General features: G+C 50.3%; 2 protein-coding genes and 1 long non-coding RNA gene across 5 annotated transcripts in view; 2 read left to right on the top strand and 1 right to left on the bottom strand.

Moving 5' to 3' along the window:
* EHBP1 (EH domain binding protein 1) overlaps nt 1-3,446 on the top strand; it is a 345,442-nt gene extending 341,996 nt beyond the window's left edge. For all 3 annotated transcript variants that reach the window (XM_012639212.1, XM_012639213.1, XM_012639210.1), the window contains 2 exons: nt 2,060-2,174; nt 2,398-3,446. In XM_012639212.1, the coding sequence (XP_012494666.1) occupies nt 2,060-2,174; nt 2,398-2,488 (206 nt within the window). In that variant the 3' untranslated portion in view covers nt 2,489-3,446. The remainder of the gene's footprint in view (nt 1-2,059; nt 2,175-2,397) is intronic.
* On the bottom strand, nt 963-4,711 carry LOC105806146. Its single transcript, XR_001137245.1, has 4 exons — nt 4,433-4,711; nt 3,443-3,605; nt 2,995-3,103; nt 963-2,431 (listed from the first exon to the last, which is right to left on the bottom strand). It is a non-coding gene; the product is annotated as an uncharacterized LOC105806146 (long non-coding RNA).
* A 3,091-nt stretch (nt 4,712-7,802) lies between these two features.
* OTX1 (orthodenticle homeobox 1) lies at nt 7,803-14,946 on the top strand. Its single transcript, XM_012639188.1, has 5 exons — nt 7,803-7,898; nt 8,248-8,316; nt 9,919-10,126; nt 11,025-11,176; nt 12,658-14,946. Exons 3-5 carry the CDS (start codon nt 10,030-10,032, stop codon nt 13,474-13,476), a joined length of 1,068 nt encoding a protein of 355 aa, XP_012494642.1. The 5' UTR covers nt 7,803-7,898; nt 8,248-8,316; nt 9,919-10,029; the 3' UTR covers nt 13,477-14,946.
* The last annotated feature ends 5,854 nt before the right edge of the window (nt 14,947-20,800 follow it).

Here is a 20,800-nt window from a genome sequence, read left to right on the forward strand (position 1 = left end):
AGGTTGGAAATAGAAATAATATTCATCAAACCTAGTAATCTTAATAATTACAAAATTTAGTTCCAGATCTTTTACAAATTTAGCAGGTTTTTTTCTGGAATTAATATTTCTAGAACTACAGTTACCTGAAATTAGACTAGATGGATGACCTTTAAGATCTTTCCACCCTGGAGAGCCTATTAATTTACCTGCTGTGTAGAATAAGACTGCTTCGAGAACAAGCACCAGAGTAGAAGATTTTCCAAATTCCTGTTCCTCGGTTGCATTTAAATCCAAAGGCTAAAATTGTGATAGATATGGCTTTTCTTCAATTTTGTTGTTTATTATTTTTAAAATTCTTATATTTAGAAAAAAGCTTTTCATAATAATAGTTTCGTTATTCCTCTCTATGCTATAGAATATTTCACTTTTTTATAAGAATATAATAGTGATCACTTATTATTTGTGTGATGTTTTGTATTGAATGTGGATAATTAACATATAGCGTGTTTCTCATATATATGTATGTATGTGTTAGAGCTTATAATGAAAAGAATAGTGATAAAATTGAATAGACCATTCTAGCTTTTTGCTGCTATTCTAACCTTTATTGCATGATGATGCATCTAATTTTTAATTTGTAAATACAAGATAGAATTCCCTCTAGCACCATTTGCTTTCATAAAGCTGCTGAGCAGTTTGCTGTCTTGAATAAATTTTGCTTTGGAGGGGGTCGGGGGGATTTGAACCAGCACATTCTTGTGTGGTTTGTGAAGATTCACATGGTAACCAGCGGTGTGCATTGTTAGGTTTATCTGAATAAGCACCAGCCATGTGAGTTTTAACATGATTGCCCAGGGCAATGGAGAGAGAAGAGAGAAACCCGAAAGGATTGCACTCCTCTGTTTTTTGGAAAGTGCATTTGTTGGGGGAAGGGGGCTGCAGGAGTCAGTGGCCATGGTTTTTTTTTTTTCTTTTTTTTCTTTTTTTTTTTTAAGCTGGTGTCCTGTTTCCCTATAGGTCCTCATTTGTTCTGCTATCTGCCTCATCATCTACTTCTTCTTTTCATTGTTTACCTTCCTAATGAGGGAGGCGGGGTAGACTGGGGGTTGATTGACAGCTACAAGCCCTTACAGTCTGGCCAGAGAGCAGTTGGCTTTGGTTTCAAAAGTGTTTTAAATGTTCGATTTGGTCCTGTTTTTATTAAATGAAACTGCTGCTCATCTTAGGAAAATTATCAGACCAGCAAAAATTAGGAAATATATTATTGGGACCCAAAACCTTAAAAAAAAACCCGCCCCTACCCATGGAAAGAGCACTGCCCATCGGATTTTCCAACCTTTAACATGGGATTTCAAAAAGAAATATGTAATTTTTCCTTTGCAAAAGTGCTTTGATTTGAAATCACCCAGCAAACATCTCCAAAAGAAAACTGGCTGTGATGCGATCGAGAGCTGCAGTGTAATATTGCAGAGCAAATTTATTTTTTACTTCAAAGAAAAATGCTAATTAGCCGATTCACTACTTTTAAAGTTATTGTGAAGCATATGGCGCCCAGTGTGAGATACATCCAACTGCTAAAATAGAGCGAAGAGGAAATTAGCGAAGAATGGGCTGTTTGGGGTGAGAGTGGGGGTGGGGGAGGAGGCTAGGTTCACAGGCAGATTCTCTAGCCTTTTCGGAATGATTTTATCGCCCATCGCTGTTTCCCGCCGCCTCTTTTACCCACTTCCCCCACCACGAACCCCAGGGCCAACCTCTTCTGGGCCTCCAGCTCCCCTCCCCCACTTTGGCTGGATTCAGGTGCTCACCTCAGGCTAGCCACGGGCTCACACCTGGTTTTAAGCAGGCTCCCACCCTGCCGCAGCTATCTCCATCTGCGGGAAATATTAACATTTGCAAAGTAGGGTTTTAGCTGTGAAACCCTCACCACGATAGCCAAAACCCCCAGAAAACACTTAGCTTAGTGGCTCTTTAACATGGTTTGCCGAAAAATCTAAGGAAAAGGCGGGAAGGGGAGGGCGGGGGCCGGGTGTGCGGAGGCCCTGCCGGTGGATAACGAGCCTCCCGTCCCCTGCAGACTGGCAGAAGACCGAGGCCCAGAAGCGACGCGAACAGCTCCTGCTGGATGAGCTGGTGGCCCTGGTGAACAAGCGCGATGCGCTCGTCAGGGACTTGGACGCTCAGGAGAAGCAGTGAGTGGGACTTGGGATCGGGGTCGAGGCTGGGCCACCTGCCGAGGTGCCGAGAAGTGTGCGGAAAGTTCAATGCAGAGGTCGCTGGAGGGCCGGGGCAGCGTCCCACTGGCCCGGTGCCCCCCACTCCGGCTTGGGGATCCAAAATACCGGGCGAGGGGGGAGTGCTGCTCTACCCTCCACGAAGAAAAATAATTTTGTTTCCTGTTTGTCTGACATCCAGGGCCGAAGAAGAAGATGAGCATTTGGAGCGAACTCTGGAGCAAAACAAAGGCAAGATGGCCAAGAAAGAGGAGAAATGTGTTCTTCAGTAGCCGTCAGACCAGAATCTCTCCCAACATTTTAGAGTCTTGGTTCCCCAGATCAGAAAAAGTCAGACTCGTCGATTTAAAACTTTTAACATTTTGTTTGACTGGATTGTACTTCTTTACCACCACCACCCTTTTTCCTCCCTCATTTCCAGATAATATACAGAACTCCAAAATAGCTTTGTTAAGGATTTTTTTGTGAGTTAATCATTTCCTTGAAATCATGTGAAATAGATTTGCACAAACACCTTGTGAGTGATTGGTATTGGAGGTGTTCAAGAAACTGTTCAAAAAAAAAGCTTCTCATTATTTTCCCTCATTTTTTGATGGGAGGAAAATTTAAAACATTTTTGTTGTTGTTGGTAATAGCATAATGACAGTGGGAGGGGGGTAACAAGGGGATAAGAAAAATGTCATGATTTTTTTTCGGTCCTGCCATATGTAACACTCTGTTACCTAAATTTTATAGTTAGATCATATTCAGTCTGCTTATTAAACTGTGTTCTATTTACCCGTGGAGTTTTCTGCAGTTGTTAACGTTTCACTGCAAGGATAATAGAGTTCCTCTCCTTCCTCTGCTTTCCTCAGAGGATGGCCCTTTAACATAGCCAGAGACAAACCCTGTGGTTTGAAGGTGAGCTGTGAGGATGGGACTCATTGACATGCATCAGTTTATAAAGGCAGTCTTATCTGAGAATGCACCATCTTTTTCTCTGGATAATTATTTATTACATCTTGCTTGGTTCCTACATTTTGTTGCGTCTCAACATTGGTTCAAGAATGCTGTTAATATTTATTCTGTATTGATAATAGTCTGTCTTGCCACTACAAGTAAACCCTCCCCCCATTTAATATTTTCTTCTCTAGCATAGCACTGTCATTTTTTTTTGTGAAAATGGTTGTTTATTTATTACAATACTGAGTCATATAAATTTTCAATAAAAGCAGAAACTTTCTTACCTTAGACACTGCTGCTACTTTCTTGCAATAAAACTGGACATTGGTTTGAGTGGAATTTTGTGCATCCATAGACTTTTCGTGTAGAAAAGGGTCCTGTGGAACGCAGGGCAGAATACAGGGCTGTATTTGGAGCTGAATAAGTTTACACCATCCCAGAGGGGCCCTGCTGACACACAAATGTGAATTGAAAAGTAATTAGTCATATTCTTAGACAGTGTAATTATCATCTTTATTGTAAAGGGTCATCTCTGTTAAAGATTTGAGGAAATTTGTGATTCTACACCACAGAAAAAATTCTAATATCTTGATGAATTTTCCATGTCATTACTTTTCATTGTTACAGTTTCGCAGTCATATGAGGGAGAACTGTGTATTCTCATAACCAGCAACTGTGTAGGTACTGAAGTGAAAGAAGGGGATTATTGTTGGGGGAGAGGGGAGTGTGTGCAGGTATGTGAGTATGAGATGAGGGAAAGAGGATTTTTAACAAGAAGTTCTAGGCTACAGAAAACACTGGTGGATTCTGTGGTAGTTTCACTCCTCTACAGGGGTGTCCAAACAAAGAAAGCTTGTTCAACAAGTCCGGAAATTTAGAGGAAACAGGCAACTAGCATTTATACTTTAGCCTAGATCATATATACATATGAGCGCGTACACACACACACACACACACACACACACACACACACACACCAATTTCGTTCAGAAATCATGCAGCCGCCTCCAGTTGCCACTCTTTCAAAATGATAAACACTTGCTATGGTAGAATTCCTTCTTGGCAAGGGTTTTTTGTTTTTTTGTTTTTCTTAAGTTATTGAAAAGTTGCCGGAACTCATTGAAATCGGGTATTTGCCCTCTTTATCGAGCAGGAGAGCAGAGAGAACTGCTGTTCTCTGGGGAAAGCTCTCAGAATCCTGTTCTAACCCCCAGAAACCGGCAGACGGAAATCGCCTGCCCCAAGCAGCCGGGGGCTTGGGCGGCCGGCAGCACCCACTACATTTACCCTGGATTCGAGGAACCTTCCCTCCCGAGGGGCTTCCCGAGAGGCTGCTCTCCTCCGCCCTCCAAGCCGCTCCTGATCTGCCAAGTGACAAACCTTCCCTTGCCCCGGTTTTACTAGGGTATCCAGGGGCCGCCCGGCAGCCCCTCTACCTGCCCTTCTAGATTCAGTCTCGAGCCTCCCAGGGTTTCAATTTGGGCTGCTGAGTGGCGCCCGAACGCCCCTCAGCGGCAGTGGAACGTGGACCCGGGGCACTGGCGGGGCCAGGCCTGCGGGTAGAGTGCTGCGTCCCGACTTCGCTGCGTGGTGCCCAGGGGCTGGCTCCCAAGAGCGGGCGCGAACCCAGCACGCCGGGGGACCCGACACCCGAAAGCCGCGCTGCCGAAAAAGAGGCTATGGGCCTGGGGGTCGCGAAGGAGCAAAAGCGTTGGCGGCAGGCTAGCTTGGGCATAGTCTGCGGGCCAGTGCATAACTTCCGGCCCTGGCCAGGATCCCTAATCCCTGGAGCCAAACCCCTCCCCCTGTTCCAAGCGTCCTCCAGAGTCTGGCCGGGCCTTGAGGTCACCTGCATGCTGGATCCGGGTCTCGGGGCCCATCTCCCTCGCTCCCTCCCCAGCCCGGGGGCCTTGAGCTGGGACGGCTTCACCTCCTCCGGCGCTGTCCCCACTTTCCCTCCTTGCGCTGCGGCTGAGGCTGGAACGGTCGCGGCTTCTGGCCCAGCGTCTCCCACCTGGACATTTGCCTAGCAACGGCCGCCTCAACCCTCCGCGCCGCTTTCAAGAAACTTTCATCCCAGTGTCTCTCCCTCTGTTCTCCTCCCTCTCCCCCTCTCTTCTTTTTCTTCTCTTAATCCCTGGGTTTTATGGGCTGAGCATTAAGAAAATTCGCTTGCAATTTGGGATTAGATAAATACTCTCATTAGGGAAAAAAAAAAAATCCGTGCTACTTGATACCTCCCGACTTCCCCGAGACTGGTGGCAGCATCTGGAACCGAGAGCGCCAAACTCCAGCGCGGCGGGCCCTGGGGACCGCGCGGGCACATTCCAACGCGCACGGCCGTCCCACCTCGCTGCGCCGGACCCAGGTCGGGTGCTGCGGCTGCAAGCGAAACAGGGCCTGGAGGAGGCAGGAATGCGTGAGGCTCAGGGATGGGGCAAGGGCACGCGCCTGGGCACTGAAGGGCCAACCCAGGCACACAGTTCGCTGGCCAGGACTCTAGCAACGCGGGGATACGGACGCCGACGCCCTCAACGCGCACCCTAGGACGTCCACATACTCTTCCCCTACAAACTAGTGCGCTCCAGCCGGCGCCTTTTCCCAGAACCCGGGGTGGGTGTGTATTTCGTTTCTTTCTTTAAACCTCAATACCATCACTGTGGCTCCGAGCCGCGGGCGGCTAATCGCGGGCCTTGCGGGCTATTTGCTCTGCCCTAGCATAAGGTGTGCCCCGCCTGGGTTAGTGCTGCGGTCTGCGCTGTTTCTTTTCCTCTTAAAGGGTCTCTCACTTTCTCTCTCCCTCCCTTCCTCTCTTTCATTTTTTCCCTTTTCTCTCGTTCTTTTATTCTACTTTCTCTTTTTCTCTCCCTTTTGTGAATGGGCCGCGGTGTCTTTGTTCTGGAGAGAAGCGCCCGTGTCTCTGACTTTTGTGAACCAGAGAAGGATCTTGTAAAACCTCCTTTTCTCCTTCGTACTCCCCCATTCCCACCCCTCCTTCCCTGCGCCTTTGATTAGATGTTCCCTCATCGTCCAAAAAAAAAAAATGTAATTTCGTTGGTCTGGCGGCCACTTTCTTTGAACATTAGCTCGCTTTCAGCTCCAACTTCAATTAGAAGGAGTTGATTTTGAGAGATCAACAAAAGAACCGACCAAAGCCTTATTAAAGGTCCTAAGAAGATCTCCCGGGTCCTTTGAGAAGCAGTTAAGGAAACAGTGTGCCCTCCATCATATTCTGTTACCGTATTTTATTCGGACTCCAAAGGAAAGTGTCGCTTGGGGGAGGGGGAAGCACTTTGATGAGCGGCGGCCGCGGCCCCTTTTCACTCAGCGGGCTCCCCCTTCCTTCTCCTCCTCCTACTCGCCCATCGCCCGGTCTTCTCTCGGTGCCGGACCCCGCAGCCGGGGCAGAGCGGGCGCTCCCCGCCGAGATGCGCCTGGCGGCTCCTTGACTCGCACTCACATTTACTTTTGTCCAAACTTTTTACTCCGCCTGTTGGGATGAGGGTGGGGGAGATTAGAAAGAAGGGGTAGGAATTCCTCGAAAGGGAGTAAAGTGCCTAATTTTCAGGAAGTGCCATTTAAAAGAATTGCCTTGCTCAGCCTTGGTACGAAAATACTTTTTTTGCGCTGCCAAAAGTCCCAGGTATAAGTGTTTGCGAAGTTTGTTCTGCTGGGAAATGGGCTGCGCCAGTACGAACAATCCGGGGAAATCGTCCTAAGGCTCCCTCCGCAGCTCGTGGAGAAATTGAAAGCTGGGGTCCGTGGCCACATTTTCCACCAGACTGTCCCTGGTAGATGGAGACCGGGAAGGAGACAGAGAGGAAAGAGAGACAGAGACAGAGAGAGAGAAAGTTTCCTATCAAAATGTTTGAATTGAGAAGTAGGGTGTACGTGTGAGGGGAAAGGGATGCTGGACTCCAGCGTTTTAGAAGAATCGTTTAAGACTTGCAAACACCTTTGGTGGGGACCGGGAACCCTAGGAGACGCCGAAGAACAGGTAAGTGGCGGCGCCTCCCCTGCAGGCGCTCTTCTCAGGCGCAGAAGTCTGGAGGCGCCGAAGAGAGATCTGCGCGCCCGGAGCTGCCCCCGCGCTCGACAAAGTAGCCTGCGCCGGCACGAGCCGCCCGGGGCGTCGGTCTCAGGTGGCAGCTCAGAGGAAGGAAACGCTGGGGCCCGCGGAGCCGCATGAGGGGCAGGGGCCCGGTCTCCTCCAGCGGGCCGCCCCGAGTCCTCACGCTCACACCGGGGCAGCTGAGCCTGGTGGCGCGCGGGAGAACGAAGGAACCGGTTCTCCAGCACCTCGCCTCCTCTCTGCCACTCCCTTGGGAGCGCCGAGAGCACGAGAAGGGCGGGGGGCCCCGGGTCAGGCTTAAAGACCCGCGGCCCCCTCCGCAGCCGGGACTAGGACGCTCTCTTCGCCTCCCTTGCCCAGCTCTGCGCCGCATTTGCCAGCCGAGCCCCAGAGTTAGCGCGCGACCGGGGCGGGGCAGGCAGACGGGGAGGGCGGGGTGTAGGGGCGGGGGAGGGCGGGGGCGCGCGGAGGTAACCCCCAGCTCGCGCTGCCATTGCCCGGCTCCCTGTCACTCAGCCCGCGCGGGGCCCCCGATTGGCGGCCTAGCCCGGTTACGCACTCGCCTCGCGTTCACATACCCAGGGAGGGCAGTAGAAAGGTGATCAATCTTCATCAGGCTACATTTCCAATCACCTAAACAACCGAGCAAGACAAGCCACTCCGACAAGGTAAATCGCTTGATTTATTTAGTTTGCAAAGTGACTCTGCAGGACTTCCCAGTCCCCACCGCCTCCACGTTACACCGGGAGGGCCGCGGCAACGGCGAGCCACCTCCCAACTCTGCCCCCTCGAATTCCCCCCCGTGCGGCCCCTTGGCGCGATCCCGGGCGAGGCAATGTCCTGAGAGAGTGTGGGGCTTTGCAAACAAAGTGTCTGCAATAAAGTGAAACCTAGAGGGACACGCACAAAGCCACTGGAAAAAAGATTCAGATGGGAGGGAGGAAGTTGGGAAAAGAAAGAAACCCGGGGGTCCTAGACCAGCCGCCCGGGTAATTCTTGTGCCGCTCTGTTTTGCAGGTTGGCTGCCCGGCGGGGCTCTGTGAGGGCTCGAGGTAGATGGTGAGCGGCCCTGGCAGCTGAGGGCAGGTAAGGAGAAAGCCGCGGGGCCAGCTCGGAACTTCGGGAGCGCATTGGTAACTCTTGCCTTCCGCTGCTCAAATGGATCCCCTCTTCCCGGGTCCTCGGCAGGTGGGCGGGGCTGGGGGAGAGGCCTGATTCCCCTCTTGAAGCGGGGAGGACCCCCGAGCGCTGCTCCGGCCGGATGCCCCCTCCCCCGCCTCCTCCGAAGTAACCGAGCTGAAGTGCTAAGTTTGGAGAAAGTCTTTGAAAACTCACGTTGCAACCTAGCAGAACCGTCTCAGCTTGAGTCCCATTTTCTTTCGGCCCAAGAGCCCTAGCTATTTCCCTTCTCATCCCCTTCTCTGCAAGCTGGGCTCTCCCGGGCCAGGCCTTGGGTCCCGGAGGACTGGAGCCGGAGCCAGGGATAGGGGAGCGTATGTAGCTCTACCTTATCTCCCTGAATTCCCTAGCCCGAGTCCCTGGCCTGTTGTACAGAGAACCCGCTGAAGCGGGGAGCAGCGAAAGGCCCTCCGGGGCCCCAGTCCGACTCCCAGCGCCCCTTCCTGACTCCTAATAGTAGCGACTCGGGTTCGGGGCATCTGCGGAAGCGAGGCTTCGACCTTCCTGCGCGGGTCTGCGTGGGCTGTGCTGCTGAGGCCTAGTTCTCTGTTCTCGACCCAGACTTGCCTGGGGCTTAGCTAGTAGGTTTAGCTAGTTTAGCTGGGGTTTAGCTAGTAGGATGGCAGGGAGCGTACACGACTCGCTGCGCTCTGGCTTTTCAAATCCCGGAGACTCCTTGGGGAGCTGGGCCGGTCACCCTTAACCCCCTGCCGGGACCCGCTTGTCCACAGTCCGGACTTGGCAGAAAGAAGGCCTGGACTGCTCGGGCGATGAAGGGCCCTGGCCGCAGCTGAGGCGTCCCTGACTTCAGGCCGCGACCTAGAACCACCACCTGTACAGTGTGGCCTCTTAAGCGTCCTTTGGCCGGCTCTGCGGGACTGCAGTTGAGGTTTGGGGGGATTCCGGTAAGCGATCTTTCAGTGGCTGGGCGCAGAGAGATCAGCTGGAATGATGATTGTGGGCTCTGGGGCAGGGCACAGCCGTGGAGACCTTGGAAGGAACGACGTCTCCTTAAGTAAGCAATGTGTACCTGAGAGGCCACGGTGAAGTTAGCCCTCCACATTGCCTCAACTTGGACCTCTGTAGTCTCTACCGTAGTCTCTACCTTTTGTTACCTCTTTCAAAAAACAGTTGAAACAATCCCTCATGTTCTGAACGCCGTCCGTCCGGGCTCAAATTTTTGCCTAGACTTTGGAATCTTGCACTCTCAGCGGTTCCGGCTCTGACCTCCCCCGCCTGGCCCCTCTTTTAACTTCTCCTCACTCCTAAAGACACCCTATGAGTGTCTTTAGCCCATTCCAAGCCCCCAAAGAGGCAAACGATCCAGAAAAGTTTACTTTTCAAAGAAACTGTGGTCTCTGGGCTAAGGCCTTGTGGAGCCGAGTTGACCGCCCTGCGCAGTTCTTTAGCATGTGCTCCCTCCCCATCTGGGGCTTCACAACTCGGACAAGACCTGGAAGCCAACAGTGGCTCCGACTGACGGTTTCCGTGTGTCTCGTGTCTCCATAGGCCAGGCCCCCAGACGCAACAGAACTTGAAGGACTGCGCGGTGGGAGCCCTGCACCGCTCCTGGCCCCAGGCCCCCTGGATCCGTCGGGGCGCCTCCACCCAGCTGTTAGCATGATGTCTTACCTCAAACAACCCCCATACGGCATGAACGGGCTGGGCCTGGCCGGGCCCGCCATGGACCTCCTGCACCCCTCCGTGGGCTATCCGGGTGAGCACCGGCCCTCTCGCCCATCCCCTCAGCCCCTGCAAATGTTGGGGACCCCCAGCCTCTTGGGTTTGAGTGCACGCTTTGTTGCCGAGCAGGCCCAGTGAGCCGGTTGCCTAGTCTGTTTACAACGCAGGGCCACTGCAGGCTCACGGGGCAGAGTCGCGGGTCGGAGAGGTGCAATGTGCGCCTTAGAGGCCGGGTCACGCCAGCAACCTTTATCCTGTTGTGGTCCCTCCGCGAGCGCAGAGTGCATTTACCCACGGTTTCGTTTCCCACGGGCGGCTATTAGTTTTCTGTGAATCTGCTCCTTTCCTTCCAACATTGAATGAGTAATCCGGACACTTGCCGGGCCCTGACATAATGAGCCAAACTTCCCTTATGCGGCGGGCTGGACTGAAGGAGAATTTTTCCTCCCTATTTAAATTATCCTCTAGATCAACGGCCAGCACCAATTTTTGCACAGCTGTAGTGGACGACTTGAGCCAAACCCTGGGTTTCTTTTCTAGCTCCCACTCCTTCACCCCCATTCCCTTCGAGAGTGTTTTCCAGGTCGTGTTTCTCTCTCCACTCCTTATCCCCCACAGCCTGAAAGTGTGTGTGGGGGGGTGGGGGAGGAGGGCGATGTGGAGTAAGGGAGATATATGACTTCTCTTAATCTCTGAAAGGCAGGTAGGGGGGCAGCCCTGAAGTCTTGGAGTCCTAGTGGCACACAGGCACTTTCTCCCACCTGTGGCCTCTCAGGCTCCCACTCCTCCGTCCTGGGGGAGTTTCTTTTGCTCCGCGTGCCGCTTTCTCTAGCGACGGCCAGGCTCCGGGCATGCCAGGGCCCTGCGAGAGTCATCTAGCGCTGGTCTGCGTGGCCACCGCTGACCTGAGGCGCCCCTGCGTGTTCCCGCAGCTACCCCGCGGAAGCAGCGGCGGGAGCGCACCACCTTCACGCGCTCTCAGCTGGACGTGCTCGAGGCACTCTTCGCCAAGACTCGCTACCCTGACATCTTTATGCGCGAGGAGGTGGCGCTCAAGATCAACCTTCCAGAGTCCAGAGTCCAGGTGCACACACTCGGGGCTCCTGGGTCTGTGTAAGCGGAGCTGAGGCGGGTCGGAGAAAGTTTGGGAAGGGTGGATTGATGTGGGGGTGGACTTATAGACTGGGCAGCCCCTCTCGGACTCCCTCTAGCGCTGGGCCTGGGCCAGGAAAAGGGGCAAAGTTAAAGGAAGTGGCTTAGAGCCCTGGATCCAGCCCTTGGCCCTGGGGTGCGTTCGGTACCGATATAGAAAGTCCGTTTTAGGAATTACAGGAGAGTGAGCTAGGCTCCCGAAGGTAAAGTGCCCTGAGAGTCTTACACTTGCCCCTGCTTTTTTTGTTTCTGTTTTTTTGTTTTTTTGTTTTTTGGTTTTAATTAGAGATGGGGTCTCACTGTGTTTCCCAGGCTGGATTTGAATTCCTGGGTTCGAGTGATCCTCCCGCCTCAGCCTCCCGAGTAGCTGGGACTACAGGCGCGCCCCTGCGCCCAGCGCCCCTGCTTCTTCGGCTTACCCAGGATTTGGCAATTTCCCTCAGAGACCTGAATTCTCCTTCCACCCTGGCCTTACATCCCGGGGATCCTGGAAATGGAATGAGGGAGATTGGCTGGAGCCTGGTGTTCTGCCTGGGAGTGCACTCCACCAGTGGTGCCAGTCTCATTAGACGCTTCCTCTGCCTGGAGAAGACGCCAAGCTCAAAACGCGGCTGTTGGCTTTACTATTTCTGTTTTTGAGATGAAAGGGCTCCGAAAATACTGTTCGGATTCTAAGAACTCTCCTCAAGGGCCTTTTGTCTCACCTTCTTTACAGGAAGGCTCGAAAAAGGACCAGGGTTGCAGTGCCAGGTGTCAGGGCCCTCCGAGAGGAGTTAGAACTTTATGACAGACCATCCCATTTGGTTCCCTACCCAGAGCCAAAAGCCCAACGAAATCCCACCCAGGCTTCCTTCCCAAGTACTCGAGTACTGCCTATGTTCAGCCCCCGGTCTTGCTCCTGCTCCTGCTCCCACTCAAACATTCACCCAGCCCAGTTCTGGCCTCCAGGAGCGGACTGGGTGAAACGGCTGCGGCCCCAGACTTGGTTTCCCGCACTCCGTTGCTCTGTATTTCTCCTTTGTTGCCTGAGCTGTGTTCATAGAAAACAGGGCCTCCAAACATACATGTGGCTGTGGGGAAGCAGCCAACAGCAGCAATTTAGAGATGGCAGAACTTCTGGCTGGACAGACGCAAACGTTCCGCCCGAGGGCAGAGTTGCACTGAGGGTGGAGAGGTGCGCCTCTCTCCTCTGGAGCCAGCTGAGGAGGGCTTTGAGCAGGAGGGTGGAGGAGGGTAGAGGAGCTGGGAACGGAGGTGGGGGGCAGGGTCTGGCCTGGCCCTGGACCGGGAGGGGCGGAGGCCTCAGTGGGAAGGGATTCGAGATCCTGGGCGAGGAGGTGGGTCCAAGGGGCGGGGGAGCAGCAAGCTCCACTCGCCCTCCTGACCCACTCTCCCCCATCCGGCCCACTGCAGGTCTGGTTCAAGAATCGCCGGGCCAAATGCCGCCAGCAGCAGCAGAGCGGGAGCGGAACCAAGAGCCGCCCAGCCAAGAAGAAGTCGTCTCCAGTGCGGGAGAGCTCGGGCTCCGAAAGCAGCGGCCAATTCACGCCGCCAGCTGTGTCCAGCTCCGCCTCGTCCTCTAGCTCGGTGTCCAGCTCGTCAGCCAATCCAGCGGCTGCGGCGGCTGCAGGCCTAGGCGGGAACCCGGCGGTGGCAGCCGCGTCGTCTCTGAGTACACCGGCTGCCTCATCCATATGGAGCCCTGCCTCCATCTCGCCAGGCTCTGCGCCCGCGTCGGTGTCAGTACCCGAGCCACTGGCCGCCCCGAGCAACGCCTCGTGCATGCAGCGCTCCGTAGCTGCAGGCGCCGCCACAGCGGCAGCCTCCTACCCCATGTCCTATGGCCAGGGCGGCAGCTACGGCCAGGGCTACCCCGCGCCCTCCTCTTCCTACTTTGGCGGCGTGGACTGCAGCTCATACCTAGCGCCCATGCACTCGCATCACCACCCGCACCAGCTCAGCCCTATGGCACCCTCCTCCATGGCAGGCCACCACCACCACCACCCACACGCGCACCACCCGTTGAGCCAGTCCTCAGGCCACCACCACCACCATCACCACCACCACCACCAAGGCTACGGTGGCTCGGGGCTTGCCTTCAATTCTGCCGACTGCTTGGATTACAAGGAGCCAGGCGCAGCCACTGCTTCCTCCGCCTGGAAACTCAACTTCAACTCCCCCGACTGTCTGGACTATAAGGACCAAGCCTCATGGCGGTTCCAGGTTTTGTGAGCCCAGGAGTGAAAGAGAAGAAACGCAACTACCTGCGCCCTCTCTGGTCCCCATCCTGTTGCTGCTGCTGCACCGCCCGCCTTTGCCTCGGCTTCTCCAAAACTGAATTTTCACACCCCCCAAAAGATGCCCATTGCCTGCACTGCCACCCCCATTTTTGTGCCACTTGCTTGGGGGATGTGCAAACCCTCCTACTCCTTGGATGAGGGGACCGGTGCTTCGGCTTGGCTCACACATTCTCTACAGGAGAGTTGTGTGCTCTTCTCCCAACCCCCACCAAACTTCTAAGTCACCCCAGTCTTTCAGGACAGCTATTACGCACTTGCAGCCTTCGGAGGCTCTTTGCTCTGACCCGCTGTTTGAGCCCAACACTTTTATTTATTTTTTCTGGACACTGGAGTCACTAACTGGCGTGTTTCTGCCAATTGGAGTGCACCCCCACACAACTCCAAATCAAAACAACCACTAAGTGTTTCTCCCACACGGACTGCCGCCCCTTCAGCTGCCCTCGCTCCCGCTCCACGCTTGCAGGCCAGAGCTTCCCCGCGTTCTTTCATCCCCAGAGGAGTGCGCTGGGGCGCGGCCGCAGGAGGAGCGCGCCCCCAGCCTCCCGCGCACAGAGTCGCGTCCTGTCCCACCCTGCGCTGGACTGGTTCAAGCTTCCGCCTCGGCGGGAATGCTGTACATAGTCAGGTCCGTTCCAGGGACCTCTTAAACTTTTTAGTTGCTGTTGGTTGAACTCAACATATCTCGTCTTAGCGCCTAGGAAACAGAACTTTAAGATATATACAGCACATATATATATACATATATATAAAACAAAAGCAAAAAATATTTCCCCTTTGTCCCCCTTCCTCTCTTCCTCAAACGATGGCGCTTTTTCTTTTTCAGTTGTTGCAAAGCTGTCCTGCCCTCCTCACATCTCCCTCTGTATTTATTAAAGAGAACCGCTTCATTCCAGGAAGCTGGGCGCGGAGAACCAGGAGTGTGGAGGAAACCGCCAAGTCAGGGTACAGAGGTGGGGCTAGGCTGGACAGGGGCGCAGGACTGAGCCCCTCACCCCGTCTAAGCACAGGGTCAGAGTTCTGGTTTAGAGACCAAAAACCAAAAAAAAAAAAAAACACAAAAAACAAAAAACCAAAAAAGGTTAAAAATACAGCATTATGGAAAAACAAACCCAGGCCCCAAACCCCAGTTCCAATTCCTCTGTCAGCTTTTCCCTCTTTAAACATCCTTGTTTTGTCTAGTGAGTTTTTAGTGCACCTTCATTCTCCGAAACCTGCGGAGAGCCCGCTCGCCTGTGTATCAATTTTGGCTTTGGCCGCTTCGTCCAGTAGGTGGGAAAGTAATTTGTAAATTTGATTTGTCTGATGTGAAGATCACAAATTACTTGTTGAAATGTATGGCAGTCCCCCTCCTCCTCTTTATCTACATTATTTCCCGAAAATAAATGCAAATTAATGAACGACTTGTCAGTGTTGCTCTTCTGATTCCAGCCCCGGGTCCCAGTCTGGGGGGGGGCGGTGCTAAAAGCGAGGGACACTCCGTGTCAATAACCCGCGTGTTAATGACCCGCGTGAAGCTGGAGGCCAAAGGATGGGGCGGGAGGATTTGGCAAGAGGAGCCCCCAGTAACTTTCTCTTAGGGAGTGTCTCTCCTATCCCCGCCCCTCCACGTCTGCCTGGCCTCTTCCCCCAGGCGTTTTGACCCCGCATCCCTCCTCGCCATCCAGGACAGAGACAGGTGTCAGGACTCAATTCCCGAAGCAATTCCTTTCTCTTCAGAGGCAGGAGCCTGGCACTGATTTCTTCACCCTAATTGCCTGCACCAGAAAGAAGAGGGGGAGGGGAAGAGGGTCTGGAGGCGGGAAAGGATAGCTCTGCAATGCTCTCAGAGCTGAGCCAAAAAGGAAAAGAAAGCAAAACGACAAAAAACCGATCCGTGTCCTGCATGTTGGCAGCAGACAACCTTCCTTTCTGCTGAGCTGTCCCGGGTGGCTTCACCGCGGCTGGGGGATCCGAGTCATTCCTTCCACGTGCTGAAAAGTCCCTCTAAACCCTCAGCCCCTGCCAGAAGTAGCCCGATTATCTTTGTTCGTATTGTGAAGTTTCTTTAAAACATACAAATACAAAACCTGGAAAAGTCGACAAGGACGCGTTTCATTTCGGTAGGGGAGGAAGACGCCCGGCTTTCAGCTGGGGGTCGGGAAGGACAGTTCCATCTCCCTCTGAGGGAAGACGGGGGTCGGGGAGGTTGCTCTCCCAGGAAATCCAGAGCCTGCTACTGTCCGGACTGTTTGGCCTGAAACCTTCTGAGTCTAAGACCGAGAGGCTGCTCAACTTGTCCACGGGCGGGAAGGAACTAAGGAAACAACGAAAAGTTTCCTGCGAAGTGACCAACACCCCCTATTCTTTAAATTCCGCGTGAGAACTGAGAACACACTGTGAGGCGGGGTTCCGAGAACGACCCCTCCCCCAGGGTCCGCGCCCAGCAAGGTCGCAGGGCTGCAAGCCCTGGCTGTGAAAGCTTCCTCGGCCGCGTCCTCCCTCCGGATTCGGTAGGCCCAGCTGCGGCACACCCCTCCCACGCCAACTAACCCAGCACCCCAGACTCCACAAAGGCCCACAGGAGGGCGCAAACGCCGTCCCGCCGCCCCTGGCCCAGCGGCGCCGCCCCCGGCACGCGGGCCCTGAAGGCAGGGCCGGCCCGCGCAGGCTCCCCCTTAGGCGGCGCCTCCCGCGGAACTCCGGGTCAAGCCCGACCTGCCGGGGTACGGGACCCGCACGTGCCGGGGAGGCCGGGCGGGCGGCTGGGGCGAGAAGGCTTCCAGCTTGCACCACACAGGCCTGGGCACCCGGGCTGCAGAACCTCCTGGGCGCTCCTCTCAGCAGACCCTGTGCTGCCTCTGGGCCACTCTGGCTGGAGCAGCAGCTGCTGATGCCGCTGGAGGCCCAGGTGCTGAGTTGCCTCCACCTGCAGCTCCCTGAGGCGAGTTCTGTGGGGCCCAGCGGTCCTCTTGGCTACTAGGCGGAACGAAACCAGGAGCCCTGGCTTTATACTCGCTTGGACAACCGAGTGGCCTCCGGAGCAAGGTACTCAAATCCCTGGGCCTCGGTTTCGTCGCAATTTTTATTTGGCCCCACTTGGTCTGGGACTTGCCAGAACTTCACACGTTAGGCTGAGATTACGGGCGGGAAGGTCAGACGTTACCCCCTGACCTGGCCCGGCCTCTCGGGGGCGTCTAGAAGCTTCGGCGCCTGCGTACTAGGCAGGAGGCGGCCAGGCGCACTGAGGCCGGGCGGGAGTTCCCGCCCCAGGGACTGGGCTTCGAAAAGAGGCACGTGCTTCTCTGGGGCCTCCCGGCCGGTGCCAAAATCCGATGGCGCTGAGTGGAAACCGGGAGCGCGCCACCTCTGGGCGCCGGGACGCTGAAGCGTGGGGGAGCGGGGTGAGTGCGTGGTCGGGCCGGGGGAGGCGGGGGCGGCTGGAGGTGGCCCGGCAGGGTGAGGGCGCCAGAGCTGGCCGAAAGTCTCCGGGCAGCAGTGGCGGCGGGAACGCGGAAGGTCCCTCCCGGCCAGTCCGGCCACCTGTTAACAGGCAGGTTCTCTGAGAACCGTCCTCAGCTCGCCCTTCTGTCTGTCGAGGGAGGAAGTTTGTTCTCTCTGGGTTTTGGTGTTCCTGGCATGAAGCAACTAGGACTGAAGCAACTTCAGGAGCTTTAGCAACCTCAGAAAATTTAGCAGCGTTAAGATATCAACAGTTTTCTTTCTTTGAGTGCTCAACGAAATCTTCACGTTTTCTACTCATACCTTGTATTCTCTGCCCATACTGTAGGAGCAAAAATGTCTACCCTTAGATGAACGTGTGTGAGGTTCGTTAGGAGTAAAGGATGGGTCATATTTGTGATTCGTAAAGATTGTTTTTTAATCTCACAACTGTCTCAAGGGCACTGCATTAATTTGCTGAAGCTATGAAAGGATTCGGAGGAGTAAACTCATTTGTTGAGGAGCTTTTCTGTAGTCTTTTATACAAGCTACTGAGGGTATATAGAGACAACGTTTTTCTAAATCGTGGACTTTTTTTTTTTTGAGAGAAATCCTTAAAGCTATAGGGTATTAAACGTGAGGGGGATATATGATTGAGAGGAAAAACAGGTTAAAACTTACTGAATGTCAGCAAATTCTTGTCTGCCAAATTACAGAGGCCAAAAAACTGAGTAGTCCCATTTCTCGGTCAAAAGCAAATTACTAGTTTTTTCCTGTATTTTGTGCAAAATAGCAGTTACCACAACTAAATTGTGATTATTTTTAATTGCGAAAATAAAAGATAAATTCTGGCAGAATTAATTAATGTTAATTATGTCATTAGTGCCTGATGACAGGCACAAAGGTTTTCTTTAGAGGCACAGAAATAAAGTGTATCTGATATACAAATATAGTTAATATATACATTATTGGTAAAGAGAATCTGTATCATTACTATTCAAGACCAAAAAATCACTTGGCTTCTTCTGCAGGATTAATTTAAGAACAGCAACAAGATATCTTTATAAAATTCCCCAATTAAAAACAGAATAAGTTCTCAACAAGTTATTCTATATTTTCCACACTTTCTCTCCCTTCCCCCATACATTTTAATATTTAAGATGAAAATAATGTTTAAACTAAAGAATATTTATATCCAACAATACTTTAATTAAAAACCACCAATTTAAAAATGAATACTAAATATAATAACAATACATTGCTCATTTGACAACAAGAAAACATCTTCATTATCGTAAGGAATCTACTTAAATAAATGTTTGGGTGTCTGGACTGTCCTTTTTGAAAACCAGAAGCTTTTTGGCTGTGTTAGTAGAGGGTTCCTGAGAAAGTAGTTATGCCTTTTAATTATCTTGTTGATATTTACTGATATCTAAAAAAGAATTGATTTTTTTCATGAAGGAGGAGAACATCCCATTTTGATCTAATGATTCTTTAATCATATTTTAAGACTAAGTTGGATTTTACTTACATTGGGTGCAGTTCTTCAAAAATTTTAGAAAATAAAAAAAAAACTTCAGTAATTTAGGTGAAATGGCAGTTATATACCACATAGCCAAAGTTGAAATTGCTTTTAAATATATTCAATTTTTTCTTAGGAAAAAAAAAAAAAGCAATGAAGTGTATAGTGTGCTTGAAACTAAAATGCATATCACTCTAACTTATGAAATTATACATCTTATGTTTCTACAGTTATTATTTGAAAGATAAGGATGTGCCTAAAATAGTTTGGAATTCTTTCTAATCAAATAGGACTTAGTCTCCATTTAATCAATGATGAACCTCTCAAAATTTAAACATTGAAAATCCGTTGTATTTACAGAAATTGCGCTGCTTTTACCCCCTTTGGATCCCTTACTTGGTGGCTAATATAATCAAAGGGACAAAATTGCATTCCATTCCAAAGGTCACAAATACTTTTTTAAAAAGGTTAATCTTTATTGAATAGCTTATGAAAAGGATTTTAGAAAATTTTAGAAATTCTTTTAAAGTGGATTCTAAAACTAGGATGTAAGGAACTTGAGTCAAAAAATTTGGGGGGATTGAAGTGGAGTATAAATAAATCATAACTACTTTAGACACTTGGGATAAAAATTAAAATGTAAGAATAAATGGTCTCTGATTGAATAGCTTGGTGTCTAAAGAGTGTATAAAATATTTTTAGTACACAAATATTCTTATGTTCAAAGTTGTAAATGCTTGTTAAGATATACCATCATCTGTCATAGCTATTTCAATATAGGAATCATATCTTTTGAAAATTTATTTTAAATAAATTATAAAAAGAAATTATGAAACAGATTTATACACTTTAAAGAATAACAAAATGTACATGGAGCAACAAGTTTTTAACAAATATTGAAAAGTGGATTTGCATTTGGTTACAATATCAGTGTTTAAATTTGATGTTGCATAAAATATATCTATTTATATTTCAGGGATTTTGTTAAATCCTTTAGTAACTATTACTATATAGGGACACTTTTTAAGGGAGAAAAACACTTTAAATCATACGATATAAAAGATCTGTAGGCCTTTGTAAATTCATAGGGTTTCTTTCTTGGTGGAAGAAATGTGTTTTATTTCTGTTTATGTTTTTAATGAAAGGAAATCAAGAGAAACTGTCTTCTTGCTTCCCAAGGATGAATATTAGAACTCATCTAAAACCAAAGCTTCAATCTCAGTTTCATTGCCGGTGACTCCCAAATTCATATTTGTAGCCTTAAACTTCTCTGTTGGACTTCATATACCATACTTGCGCATCCACTGGAAAGAGGCCATTGGATTTTAGCCCTTAGAAAGTTAATATTATGATGTCTGTGACTTGCTTCAAAATAATCAAGGAGAGGGAGAGGGTCAAGTATAGATAAAACAAGGTTAGCTTTGAGTTGATAATTGTTGAAACTGAGGGAGAGTGTATAAAACTTTGTTATACTCTTACAGATTTAAATTTTTTCCATAATAAAAAGTGAATTAAAAAGGTATTTATTAGTTTGTAGGAAGTAGTCTTAGCAATGGGTGAAGGAAATTGAGCTTCCCGTGATTTGGAGTTTATACAGTATTATTCACATCTGTTGTTTTCTTTAATTTGCTCAAGTCTTGTGCAATTGGTAGTGGTAAAGTGAGGCTGAGTTGTTTGGTTACTTATTCAAGGTTATATAGTTGGCAGGTAGCAGATCTTGGTACTCAGTCTTCAGATTTCATGTTCTTTTGCTATAAGAGCTACCTAAATTTCTTAGTTTGTTCACAAACATTAATTTAAAAATACATAGCATATCATTTGAGAATCATCTTACCAGATCAACATCAACAAAACATGCTTTGTCTAAATTCAAGCTGTAAAATTTGAGTTTTGGTAATTCAAATTTACTTGCTGGGGAGTTCTTACCTTTCTGTTTCCGGGCATGACTTAAGTCTCATTTTAATGAGTTGTCAGATATTAATAGAGCATTAAATGAGGAGACTAGTCTGATACCAAGTCTCGTCTTTCCATTTCCTTTATTAATTCCTTATCAACATTAATTCCTTACTAATTTTAATTTGTAACTAATTTAAAAATTCCTTACTGGTTGGTTCATGTTTATGAATAGTGTGTCCTGTTCTTGATTGAGCATTTTTGTTCTTTAGAACATTGCTTTGCTACATTATAGGAGTGCTAATCCAGGGAAAATTTTGTAAATCAGAAATGGAGTTGGGATTAGATTAGTAGGTCTGTATATGAGACTTAATTTATTTGTAAGCAAACACTGAGAATTTTTTTCTAACTGCACTCAGTTGAG

This window comes from Propithecus coquereli, unplaced genomic scaffold (genome assembly GCF_000956105.1).
Source record: "Propithecus coquereli isolate 6110/MARCELLA unplaced genomic scaffold, Pcoq_1.0 Scaffold138, whole genome shotgun sequence".
Taxonomy (NCBI): Eukaryota; Metazoa; Chordata; class Mammalia; order Primates; family Indriidae; genus Propithecus; species Propithecus coquereli.

Coding starts and splice junctions, on each gene's coding strand:
- OTX1 (XM_012639188.1), top strand. CDS start 10,030: ATGATGTCTTACCTCAAACAACCCCCATACGGCATGAACGGGCTGGGC. Junction 10,127..11,024: donor CCCCTCCGTGGGCTATCCGG/GTGAGCACCGGC, acceptor GTGTTCCCGCAG/CTACCCCGCGGAAGCAGCGG. Junction 11,177..12,657: donor TTCCAGAGTCCAGAGTCCAG/GTGCACACACTC, acceptor GGCCCACTGCAG/GTCTGGTTCAAGAATCGCCG.